This window comes from Xiphophorus maculatus, chromosome 22 (assembly GCF_002775205.1).
Source record: "Xiphophorus maculatus strain JP 163 A chromosome 22, X_maculatus-5.0-male, whole genome shotgun sequence".
Taxonomy (NCBI): Eukaryota; Metazoa; Chordata; class Actinopteri; order Cyprinodontiformes; family Poeciliidae; genus Xiphophorus; species Xiphophorus maculatus.
Window position 1 is genome coordinate 4,488,229 of NC_036464.1, and position 13,753 is coordinate 4,501,981.

Here is a 13,753-nt window from a genome sequence, read left to right on the forward strand (position 1 = left end):
CTCAAATGGCCTGTTGTTAATGAGCAGAGCCAACAGAAGCCACTGCTTGTTCTTCATTTGCCAGCGTTTTAATTATATGGACAGCGCTTCCATCAAAGCCGCATCGCTCAAGTTACGCCCTCATTGCTGAACTCTCTTTCCTCTGTGTCTCCAGAGCTGTATTCATTAGCAGAGTAAGCAAACAGAGAGAAGAGAGAGAGAGAGAACAGGGGCTGTTGTCTAGAGAGAATAGTCTCCTTCTATATCCAGATGGGTTATCAGTGGGATAATAGGCCCTTATTGTGATAGATTGGACTCCTCTTGCCAGATAAAATGTCTGTATTGTATTGTGAGGAAATATCATCACAGGCATCACCTGGGAGGCTAATAAATAGGCATGGATAAAGGCTAATAATTCTGCTTCGACTTGCCGCAAACAGATGAGGTGTAATGCTCCAGCACAATTAAGACGATGTTAGGAGGGTTGGGTTTCACAGCAAACTATATTGATTTAGTAGGTCAGGCATTATACGCAAAGGATTTGTCAATACAGTTTGGCCGAGCAATGAAATACTCAAATACAGCCCTGCTAGGCGTTCTCCAGTAAGTGTTTATACATAAAACTGTCCCATTTATTGAAATGTGCTTCCCTTTTTAGCTAAATCACAACGAAGTTGGCATATTTATTCCTTTATATACATCTGTGCGAGTGTATCTGGGAGCAGCTACGGAGAGTCCCCGGTGTCAGGGGTTCCAGAGTACAGAGACCCAATCAGTGCTGGCCCGATGGCTAATGGATGGATGGCCCCCAAAATTAATTAGCCTGACTAATGTAGTGTACACTTAATTACACCGACTGCCTTTTGATTTATAGCCGGCCAGATCCGGCAGCGCACACACATGCGAGCCGCGGTCGGCCAGAATAAGAGGGGGGAGGGATTGTTTTGCATTTACAAATTTATTTAGCAAGTTTAGGTTCAGCAGCCAGGACAGCGGCCGTAGACGAACTGATGAAGTGCTGGTGGTTTCGGCTTGGGGCTGAAGGTAACAAGCATGGGGTAACATTTTCCCCCATCATTTATTTTAACCCCTTCATCCATGAATTATGATAACCTCACTCAGCCTTGTTTTCCCAATTATCTTTAGAATTTTTTAACCACGTTAAACAATACTTTTTCACATTTTCACACCGTATTTTACTTTCTTTACCCTACTGCACTTCTTTATGTCATCTACTGCACTTCAGCATTATAAAATAAATAAAAAAATAAACAAATTGTAACTCACACAACTGAACTAACCAGCAAAAAAAATACATTTGAATAAAGATATAATTAAATAAGAGGTTTGTTTTTACAGAGGAAACATTTACAGCTGATCAAGAACTCTTAATACCAAAATGCTCCCAGATATGGTGAAAATTTCAGGTATGGCATTGCCAGTGGTGTCAACTTTAATGATTAGATACTTGAAACATAAAATATATCCTCAAAACAACATTTTTAAATGTTTAATCAATTTGGTGGACAAAACCACTGAAGTAGCTCCTACAGGAACATCTCAGTAAACTAAAATATGGTTTCTGATGAGACTTGTTTGTCAGATGAAAATAACCTTGAAACAGATACCAAACATATTTTTTAATTCACATAAGCATTTCTGTCAATTCTTTTTTAATTGGTCTGATATAAACTTTTAATCTTAAACGTTGCGTTTTTATTCACTGTAAGCAGAAAAGACTCATAGCCAGAAGAAGAAGTGGCTTGAAAACATCAGTTTGTGTTAAACTCTCAGCTGGTTGAGGCAGAAGGCTGCTTTTACTGAGCTCTGGCTTTTTTCCCCTGTCGCCACATGCTTGCTCTGGAGGAGAGATTGCTGCAAAGTCAATAACTCAATGCAACTAGCTGGACTTCCTTAAATGAATCACATTTTACCAGATATCACCTTAAACTGCATTTTACTGCTCTGTATAATCACTAAGAATAAATTGAAACTGACATTTCTCAGTTCAGTCTTTGCAGATTTCTTCATATATATATAGAATATTTCAAAGCAAAAGCAGCTAGGGAAGCTGAAATACTTTGTTGCAATAATACGTAAAAAACAGCCAATCCAGGAGCGCCATTCATTTTCCTTGGTGCTGATTGGCTGTGGAGTGGAAGTAAGGAAGACTGAAGAAATTAGTTTTGCAGTACAGCTAAGATGGTTTCCACTGTGTGTATTAATGCATACTAAGGCACAAGTGATTTATTAAATTGGCAGTTTTAGGCTATTTTAGAGTCGGTCTCAAGTATTCGTAGATTACAGTAGATTCCTATTCGTCAAACAGGAATCTGTCTTGATGAATAGATTGATTTGATTTTATATTTCTGTCAATTAACTGGATCTGTTTTCCTATTAAAGGCCCTTGAGATTACATTTGTTGTACATTACTGCTACGTAGACTGAATCTGCTTTTAAACAGTTAAAAGCAATGCATGACCGAGTTAAGCTGAAACATGACATTCATGCTAACCCGTATCTAATCCTTACACTAAAACGGCTTGCTTTTATCCGTCCTGACATTGTCGTGTGTGCGTGTGTGTGTGTGTGCTCTGCGGTGAGAAAATGAATGATCTATCACCGTGGTCTGTCATTACAAGGCATCTTACAGCATTCATTTTCAGCAGGGATAGTTGAGGGCCCCACCTTTAATTTCATGCTGCTCAAGCGAGAGAAAGGACACAGGACAAAGGAAAGGAGATTGATGCCCGGTCCAGCCCCTCCCCCTGCTCCGGCCTCCACCTGCACTTCCTGCTGATGCCGACAGGGGGATGCTAATCCAGTAAGTGAGAGGCCAGCTGAGCCTAATGAAATCTGCCCAACAGATCAGCCTCAATTAAAACAGCCCCGCACCATGTCCGGGCGACAGTAGATCAAGTCGGCAATTAACCCCTCCCGCTGGCCTCTATCAATCCTTATATTGGAGCAAGCCGGCCAGCAGCACACAATCTCTGCAGATATTAAATTTACATTCTATTAAGTTTAATTAGGAGGGATTTTAAATATACTGGGAATTTGGGCACAGGGCCCCGAGTCTGTCATCGACGCGGCTGATTCATGGCCACATCGAGGGAGGGGGGGTACATGCACATACCAACACTCTCCCTGAAACACATACTGCTGTAATTTCTTGCCTGAAGCATAGAAAGCCAAGAACAAAATGTGTATTTGTGTATAAATGTGTCAACAACAGTTATAAGATCTGTTTTACTGGTTGAGAGTCCGAACTACGAAAGCAACTTGTGATTTAAATTTGCATTTCATTTAGGTTTGCAGCTGTTGCTCCACAGCGCTCTTAAGGTCCCACAACAGCATTTAAAACTTGGGAATACAGAGAACTGCATGTTCATGTCAGTGACTGCAAGGCTGCAGAGCAAACCCGAATCATGAACCCTCCACTCTGCAAAAACACACAAGTATTTTGGTCTAATTTCTAGTGTAAATATCTTGGTACACTTGAAATAACTTACAAGTAACTTTTCAGCAAGATACAGGAACTTTTTTTACGTCTGTAATTCCTCAAAATTGATTTAAAAAAGATCCACAGGCGGATTATTTCACCTATAACATGGGAAAAATTTCTCATGAGTTAATGTGCCAGTGGAACTAGAACTTTTTCTTCAAGATGAAGAAATTATTGACTTAAAATAATCTCCTGCATACTGCAGAACAGTAACATTTAAGTTAGTTTAGTTTTATTGCAAGTGTACCAAGATATTTGCACAAGAAAGTATACCAAAAATACTTGGCAAGATTATGTATTTTTTGCAGTTCACTTCCATGCTTCACATTTGATAATAGGCGTTTGTGCTGACTTGCTGAGTTGAATTGCCCACAAACATGTTGCTGAATATTAGGGCCAAAAATCTCTACTTCAGTCTCATTTGTTTAAAGGAAGCTGTTTCAGAAGACGTGGATTTAATTCAGATGACAGTCATAAAACCAAAGTTGTTCTTTTTCTAACTTTCTTCTTCTACTACTCTTGAGTTTGCATTATGTGCTGTTATTTTTTTACTGTTAATTGATTTTCTGATTGATTGAAATCCCAGAGCAGTGAATGCTAACAATTAATCTACTGGGTTTCACTGGGTAGAAACTTTTTAAGCCAATTTGAATAATTAACTGAGCATAATGCACTATTTGATAATTAGGATCAATAGGAATGTGTGATGATGACATTTGTTGTGAATTGGGGCTATATAAATAAACTGAACTGAACTGAAATTGCAGCCATTGCCCTTTTCTAAAAAAAACACCTTCCTCACAAACCATGCTTATTAAGTCTTTTTCTGTTATTTCATGAACTTTTAACTTTTAAGACTCAAAATAAGACTTGAAGACAAGCACAAAAGTGTTATGTTATTGCTGCACATTGTAATCCCAATCTTAATGACTAAAAATGCAACCAATTCAGGAAAAGTAGTCACTAGATTTATTTTTAAATGAATACTGCTTAGTAAAGAGAGATGCATTAACATTGTGATGTGGAGTTTACAGGACAGAGTAAATGGCTCTAAAATTGATCCAACAGACAAATAAAGCCTGCGACAGACTGGCGACCTGTCCAGGGTGTACCCCGCCTCTCGCCTGGAACGTAGCTGGGGATGGGCACCAGCAACCCTCCCGACCCCATTAGGGACAAGGGTGAACAGAAAATGGATGGATGGATGGATGGACAAATAAAGCTAAAGCAGATTTCCAATATTGGATTTTCTTTGATAAAAGGGCAAAATAACTCCTTTCTGTGGAGAAAATGAGCTATAAAAGAAATGAAAACTGTGACTTCTGAGCAAATTAAGCTAAAAAAAACAAACTAGTGAAACTCGCAGCTTTAGAACTGATTTTTTTTTAAAGAGTCTTAAATGGAGGGTTAAGTACATCTCAGAACCCACATCCTTTGTGTTTGTCTTCATTTGTGCAAACATCTATAATAAGCAATGGCTCATAAAAGAACTACAATAAATAAAACCAGTATCAGAAACATCTGACTTCTTTTTGCTTACGTCTTTACTCCAGCAACAATGACTGGCTTAATTTTGGCTCAAATAGGACAATTTAATAAGACTTTAAAGCACATGAGTAGGTGCTCTGCAGAGCATCCCAGATTCACACTATATGTTCAAAAGATATCCTTTGTGATTTCTTGTTTTAATCAGCAGCGGTGCAGAGCGTGATCAAGCCGATGCATGATAAGACCCATGGGAGAGGAAAGAGGAGGCCGGTGGGGCCTGGACCACCTCCAGGCTGCTCAACCCCAGCATTAGTCTCCACGTGGCTGTGTCTTTTGTCTGCCAGTCAAAGGCCTGCTGAATGGGGGTCAATTGAAACCAATTCCCGCTGTCGGACACAATTAATGGGGTTGCCTGGGCTGGACGGGAGGGGGGCAGCGGCTGCAGGTCTGTGGTTACTGATCCCGGCGCACAAGCATGTCGGGAATTTGCCACCTGGAATTTGTCTCCTGACAATAACAACCCCGCAGCCTTTCACATCCAGCTCCTTTTCAGTGATAGACCCAAACATTTCCCTGAGCCGTCAGTCGTCTCTTAATGCAGGAGAGATGGGGACTGGATAATGGTTGTGCAAAGTGGAGCCATCCACAATAAACCAAAGTTAGAGGAGAATAGAAAAAGTATAATCATCCTGGCTTTTCAATTTTGCTCCTGTAGGTACATCTCAATATCACTAAAATATGTAGTTATGATTTACCTAAAAATCATAACTACATTGATTGCACGCAATTATATACTATAGTTGGTTAGCCCTGTTAATTGTGGTGACTGTGTTTTATTCATGCAAATAAAACATTCAGCTTCTCAAAAACCTGCAATTTTGAATAAAAACTTTTTTTTTTAATTAAAGAACTATGTCCAACACAATCATGAGAAAAACTGTGCACTTGACACCGAAACCCTTCACAAGAAGGAAGAACCACAAAATGTAATTGATAAAGAAGTGGGCTGTTAAAGTCTTGTATCCAAGCACATCACTGAAACGTTGAGTGGAGGGAAAAAATTGTACAAAAAAGGTACACAAACACATCACTGCCCACAGTCAACACAACAGACTACCAAGACATTTTATGGTGCATTTTATGTCTGGTTCGTTTGTGGAGACATGTAATCAAAATTTGACGCAGACCATAAAAGCGGATTCTGATCTGCATAAAACCCTCGTTATCAGATCGACGTAAACTCTGGCGAGGTTCGAATGTATATGTGAACACCAAGCGGACCGGAGACCGCTCCAAAAGCAGAAAGTGGACTATTTGCAAGGCATCCTGGGTAAATGGAACCAAAACAAACGCGAGACTCTAGTGCTACCAGGAAAAATGGCTTGTAGTTTATTTTAACAAAGACAAAAAAGAAATCTTACAACAGCTAAAATTTCAAAGCACTCCATTTTTGTTTGCATTTTGTAAAGAAGGAGGTTGTGTTCAGTGTCTTCTTCAGAGGTCTTTATGTTGTTTCCTTTTGTGGTTCTTGGTTCAGCGCCACTACAGGCGAGGTGAGGAATTGGTTTTCAAAGAGTTTGGTTGGTTCGATCCCGAGCAGTGTGAAAGCGAACTGCACCAAATGAAAATGTAACAAATGTACCTGGTACTTGCTGCATTGATGCAGTAATTCATACAAAATAAACACTGGCTAAATATTTATACATACATTACTTTTATTTAACATTGTTAATTTTCTGTAAAAGAATTTGTGGTTTTATTACCTTAAAACATCAATCATCAACAGTTATAAGATACAAATACTGTAATTATGTTACTCTGTATATATTCAGTCTATGTGAATTTCACTTCTTGAATTGATTTACTGAAATACATTTACTTTTTGATTATTTTTCAACTGAGTAAGATGCAGCTATATTTTACTGCCTTTTAATGATTCCAGACTGAGATACAAAGACAATAAAGCAATAAAAAAGGACTGCCCGACACCGAGAAAGAGAGGCCAACCTCCCCGTGTCTGAATCAATCTGCAGATAAGTATGGCGGATCGATCCACCAGCAGCCCATCTACAGCTAAGCACTTCAGTGGATGTGCACTAATTGTCCTGTTGACATTAATTGTCATTAAAGGGCTTAGAACGGCCTCCGAGCTGTGAGTTACATCCTGCGGAGAGGTTCCAGCCCATTTGTTTATCAGTGACATCACAGCTCTCTTGGCCTCTTGCAGCTCGGATCAGATGGGCCGATCCCAGTGTGGGTTTATGAGGCTTCTGAACGGATGACATCATCAGCTGTTGTCCTCCAATCCACTGCCAGAGTGGAAAACTGACTGTCCAAAGGAACTTTACCTCAAACCTTGTTCTCAGTGTTTCCTAGTTACAGTTCTTTTGTTTTGACTTTTTTAAAAATGAAATATTTCTGTAAAAGGATGAGCTAGACAATACCAAACTGTATACAATAGTTCAATATTTAAGGATTTATATATTGCCTAGTTAAAAAAATCACATTCTGACTTGTTTAATGACCTTTTTTAAGCTTGTGTTGATTGTAATTAATCATCAGTTGGGTGTTATTCCTCCCTTGGACTGCTATTTATAGATACTGCCCACTGTGAACAATCCACAGGAAAGGAAGTTTTGGAGTTTTTCTGACCCAGCCATGAAGCCATCACAGGTTGGTCTTCATCAAACTTACTAAACTTCTTACTTCCTCAATTTTTTTTTCTTCCAAGAAATCAACTTTGATGACACAATATTCACTTACTACCCAGAATCATCATTAGAAAAATGAAGAAGACATGATATCTTTCCACTTTCATGATGTTACACCTTTTTTGTTGTTTACACACGACCTAATTAGGAGCCCTGAGGAACATGTTTCCCAAGGCTTCTTCTGACTGGTTGATCAGCACCTTGTGATGACTCCTAAACTGGAAGCTCAATCTGCTGAGAGTTGCTGTGATCTGTCTGGTTAGGTGAGTTGCAAAAGTTTTGACCAAACAAGTCTAATCAACATTTTGCAATTGGTTTGTGTCTTGAGTTTTTGTTTATGACGTCTCATAATCAGTCAAATGCAGGGGTGGGCAACTCCAGGCCTCGAGGGCCGGTCTCATGCAACTTTTAGATGTATCTCTACTTCAACACACCTGATTCAAATAATGAGGTCATTAGCAGGACTCTGGAGAACTTGACTGCACTTAGGAGGTGATTCAGCTGTTGGATTCAAGTGTGTTTGATCAGGGAGACGTCTAAGAGTTGCAGGACACCGGCCCTCGAGGACCAGTGTAACCCCTGGTCAAATGGATGTCTGACTGATTATGAGACTGACTTATACCTACCTCTCTTAGTTTAGTATGCAATTCTCACACAGTTCTGTAAATTTTATTCCCATTCGTTGCTTCCCATTTCAAAGTAAGGAACCAAAAACATTCCAGGCTCTACCATCTAAGCTCAAACGGAAGCTGATTTTCCTGTTGCTTAAGCCTTTTAGCCTGTTAAAATGCCCATTTAGCCTTTAAAAAAAGGAAAATAGAGTAGTTAGCTAGAATATCATGTTTTACTTTTGTTTTTTGTGTGTTTCCTTTTACTTAATTCATTTACTCATAGAGATGTCATAAATATTTAATTTCAACTTTTCCAGGAATTTGTTTTAACCAAAGGTAAATAAATCCTAATCTTAAGAGTACAGAGTTGCAAAATGCGTAATTAAATTTGTAATGGAAGTTTTAAAAAATGAGAAGGAAAGATTGCAGGATAAAACAATGCTTTCTTTTCAGCTTATTTCATCCAGAACTAGACATACAAATATTTCAGTGTCTAGTGATTGAATTTGACTCCAACTTTTAAGGTCATGATTTGATTCAGAAATTATTTTTAATTCAGAAACAAATTTTTCTTATTCAAATAGTCTAAATATTTTTGTTTGAATTACATGACAAAAATCTGTTTGTGCATAAAATCCTGTAGCTTAAGTTACCAGAACTAAATTAGTTTACCTGCCAGGTTTTTGTAAAATAAAAAAATATTATTCAAAATATAATTTTACAAACAATTAAGCAGACCAAAATTGATTCAGAATTGCCAGGACTACGAATTGAGATTCTCCATAGAACAGATTTTAATTCTGCACCTCCATCCAAAAACCATAAAAATAGCTGTTTTTGTAGATTTTAAAGTTGTGAACCCGGCATCTTTTATCCTAGTGAGCCCTGATAAGATATCAGTGTAATAATGTCAATGTGGCAACCTAAATGTGTGCCGGGTGACATGTAACTGCAGACTCCTAATACTGAATAGCCTCAGTGTTTTTCCCATCTGCGGGAGCAGAGAGCGTTCTTGCATTTATTATCTCCAAAGCAACACATGTTCATATGACCAACAGGTCCATGTAATCCGATTACAATCCCAAAATCCAATATTCTGCACTAACTCCGAGGCGATGAATCAATGCCCCCGGATGGAGTGGAAAACATGTGAACGAGGAACGCCTCGGCTCAGTCGCTCATCCCCTAGTGCAGTGGTTCCCAAAGTGTGGGGCGCGCCCCCTAGCGGGGGTGCAGTGCCATTGCATGGGGGGTGCGGGAAGCGGTATGGATGAATGGAAAAAAAAAAACAGTTACACAAAAGTGTTTCACTGTAAAGATGGTTTGTAGTTTGTTTTGTTGCAACCTGAAGTGTGAAATAAACTTCAGAGGAGTTTGAAAACAAAATATGTGTATAGGTTTATGTTTGGTTGAACAATGTGTGTGCCCAGTTGATTATTTTTCTTTTTGGGGGGGGGGGATTTTATTGTAATCCATATGGGGGGCCCAGAAAATCTTTGGGAACCACTGCCCTAGTGGGCAGATGACAAACTACAGACAGCTTCCTCTTCTGTGCCTCAGAGTGAAGTGTTTCCTAAGTCATTTTAAGCATTTGATTCCTCCATTTAGGGAGCTTCTCGCTCCTCTGAATGGGGATTCTAGTTGAAGTCCACACCTTCACCAGTCCTGTTGATTCCAGGACCATTGTGGTGGAAAAGAGTGTCTCTCCCACTCTGTTATCATTGGACATATTGCTGTCTGCAGTGGGCTTTTATGACCTGTCCCACCCCCCGCCATCTACTCATGGACAATGCAGACTAACTGCACTGCTTCAGTTCTCAGTGGCCTCATTTGCAACGAGAGGAGAAGAGAGACGAGGAGGAGTAAATGGCACCATAACATAACAATACACTTGGAGACTGAGTTGGCAAACACAGATGGGGCAGCAACAGTGAGGTGTTTAATGACTCATAACTCTGAGCTGACCGAGCACAACTAAAACCACTTTTACTATATTGCACTTGCCCTTTAATACATGCAAATGCTCTACATCAACATGGAGTTGGCAGCGTTTGCTGTTGCCGTTAAAACACGCATGTATCACAAAAAGGACACTAACCTCAAATAATGGCCTGGCGTCCAACCTGAAGTTAAAGTCCCCGAAGAGGAAAAATGGCAGCTTCTTGTGCCGCTCGTCTGAGATCCTGCAAAAAAATCCGGCAACAAATCAATCGAAAGAAATGCTCTTAGAAAAAAACTGAACAAGCAAAGTAACTTCACAGCCATCAGGATTAATTGTTGGAGACTTTTAATTGGAGGGGGATTTAGATCATGAGGGTTACAGCACCACCTGGTGGACTCAACAACTTCCTTTAAGGCAGGGGTGGGCACTCCTGGTCCTCGAGGGCCGGTGTCCTGCAACTTTTAGATGCATCTCTACTTCAACACACCTGAGTCAAATAATGAGGTCGTTAACAGGACTCTGGAGAACTTGACTGCATTTAGGAGGAGATTCAGCTGTTGGATTCAGGTGTGTTGGACCAGGGAGACATCTAAGAGTTGCAGGACACCGGCCCTCGAGGACCAGGAGTGCCCACCCCTGCTTTAAGGGGTTAGTGTTTTTTTACTTGTTTACTCTAAAGATGTCTTACAATCTTTAAAAAGATTTGCTGCTTTACATCTTATTACAAAAATCACAGGACAGTGATGCTAAGTGTCCTCCACTCATTTTGGTACACTGTAAAAAAACAACAACAAAAAAACAAATCCTTTAATGCAAAAGCAGAATTTAAAAAATTATAGATATAATCTAAGTACAAAACTCAAAATTTGACTTTGAGAGATGTTATTTAGTGAAGAAAAAAAATCACGTAGTTGTTTTTCCTTTTACAGAATCACTAGTACCACAACTAAAATTAGAAGTGTAATTTTAAATTTTTTATTGTGTTCCCACTTGGTGGAAACAAGGACACAATCAAAACTCTTTACCTACAATAGACTCAACTTTAAATTAATTCAAAAAAGAAAATCGACAGAGCAAAACATCAAAAAATGTTTCATGTTGTTTCCATCTCTTTGTTAACAAGGAGGAAAATAATCAGAAGAAACAGAGGAAACATTAACATGTAGCAATGTTTAACCGAAAAATTAGGAATTTTGCTGAAATAAGAATAAAAGTAAAGTAACATTTTCAAACTTTACATATTTCATCATTCACTTTAAATTAGATACACATTTCCTGGCATTATTCTCCCACTTCTTCCAAAAGCTACAAATTAACCATGGTCACCTCATTCCATTCGCAAAGCATTTTTAATGAACAATGTAGTTATTGTTTTATTTTTATAAACAGATCTGAGAGTTGATTTGTGTTTCTCCATCATTTAACGTGGAAAAGGCGAGGAAACATCTTCAGAAGTCAGGAAATGACAGGAAAATAGCTCATCACCTCAACTTGCCAACATCTACAGTTAGGAAAATTATTAACATTAACAAACTTCAAGGAGATTCAGACAGGAAAATGGAAAAAAAAAAAGGCAAACCAGAGGCGCCTGACTCCAGTCCAAAAGAGCAACATTGAGATGCAACAAACTGGAATCAAATAAAGAAGAAGGGATGAGTCAAAAAAGTTACAAGAGAAATGGAGCTGGAGGTAAAAGCTCACTGCAGCAAAGAACAACATCCTGGGCGTCACCATAACAACCAGTTGACTCTATCTAGAGGCAAATTAGCTGTTTATAAAGTGACGTGATGGTGATTGCTAAACTCTTCAAAAAATGTGTGCCGATCAAACAAATCAGGTTGATGTGGAGACTAACAGGAACTGGAAAGCATGGTGGAGGACCAATGATGCTGTGGGCCTCTTTATATTTCATGCACATGTTTTACAAAAACCTAATGCCCTCTGTCAGAAACGGTTTGTCAGTGGGTCTTTTGACATTGTGATGATCACAGACATGAAGCTGAATTAGCAAAGAAATGGTCAAAAAGACAGAAAATTAATATTCTTCCATGGTAACCTCAGTCTTCACAGCTAATTCATCTCAGAATAATCTAACATTTCAAAATGTTACAGAAAATATAATGCGTGTAATATTGACTGAAGAGGGATGAACACGTTCTGACACCAGAGGGGTCTTTAACTGTGGCGTTACTAGAAATATTTAGAACTGAATATAAAATTTTTCTGCACTTATTAAATAAATAAAATCAAAGTTGGAATTTTTTCACATTTTTTGATGTGGTAATATGAGATTATGCTACTGCAATAAAAAAAACTAAACATTTATTTCAATGCATTTTATAAATCATTACCAAGAGTCAAACATATATACACATATGATAATCTCACGAGTTTTTTGTGTAATTTCCTGCATGTTTATAGCTCTTTTTTGTCTGAAGGAGAATCAAAACTTATTAATTGTCCTATAAAACTCAAAATCTTGAGGAAAGAAACAACTTTTTCGCTCATTAAGATTGAGATTAAACCCCACTTCTGTGTAAATTTTATTCAGATAATCTAGTTCTGAAACAGCTCAGGGGCCTTCTTGTTCTGCAACAAGGTCCTTCATCCTCTGGGATTTGTCTGCGGTACATTTCCCATCCATGCAAGGCGTCTGAGTGATCACGCAGGACAGTTCATTAGCAGCTGACGCTAAATTAATAATCCTCCATAAGTTGTTTTGAACGACAGAAAATTCACTTTCCTGAGCTGATCAAAGGGATGGCGAACTAACACGACTCCGTTCGGGTCGGCTCTAATGCTCCGAATAGCAAAGCAAAAACGCTGAGAATTTAGTTTTAAGGAATTATCATCTTATCAAGTTTTCCCCTGCCTTTAATGTTATTACATTTGGGATTCTGTTATATTATATTATCATTTCTGTTTCAAGCCAAACACATGATATTACATTGTTGGAAGAACTTGGAGTTCCACTTATAAAACATTTTAAAGAAGCAGATTTCATTTTAATATTTGAGTACGTCAGAAGATTCCCAGTGCATAAATCTTCCTCTTGATCCATGCAACTTCATCACAGTGCCAGCATCCCAGCGCTTTAAAAATACATAATAAAATTAAAAAATGCACCTAAGCGACATGTAATGAACTCCTATGCCTCATCGCCTACTTAAAAGTGGCTCTTCTACTGAGCAGAGATTGGAAATTAAGGTGGATGTAGTGCTTGCTCTTGTTTAATTAATGAGTCAGGATGCTTGGCTCACTATCTCTGCTAATCGTGCGAATAAATCTCGCCGTTGACTTCCCAGGCGCAGATAACAATATATTTATGAGGCCGTAAAGAGAGGAGAAAGCCTTTCACGGCGGTAGGTCTCAGTCTGGCCGGCTGTCGTAAAGCCCGCCTGCTTCTTCTGCGACGGGGGCGGCGAGGAGGTGCGAAAAGGTTTCACAGAAAAAGAAAAAAAAAAACTCTTTCAGTTTGATATTGCATCGGATTAAACAGAATCTGGTTCATTTTCTT

The 13,753-nt window shown here is 38.8% G+C and overlaps 1 protein-coding gene across 2 annotated transcripts in view; it reads right to left on the reverse strand.

Annotated features, from left to right (window-relative positions):
- Window positions 1-13,753, reverse strand: part of inpp5a (inositol polyphosphate-5-phosphatase A) — a 224,810-nt gene that overhangs the window by 44,421 nt on the left and 166,636 nt on the right. For both annotated transcript variants that reach the window (XM_023328035.1, XM_005795167.3), the window contains exon 9: window positions 10,393-10,477. In XM_023328035.1, the coding sequence (XP_023183803.1) occupies window positions 10,393-10,477 (85 nt within the window). The remainder of the gene's footprint in view (window positions 1-10,392; window positions 10,478-13,753) is intronic.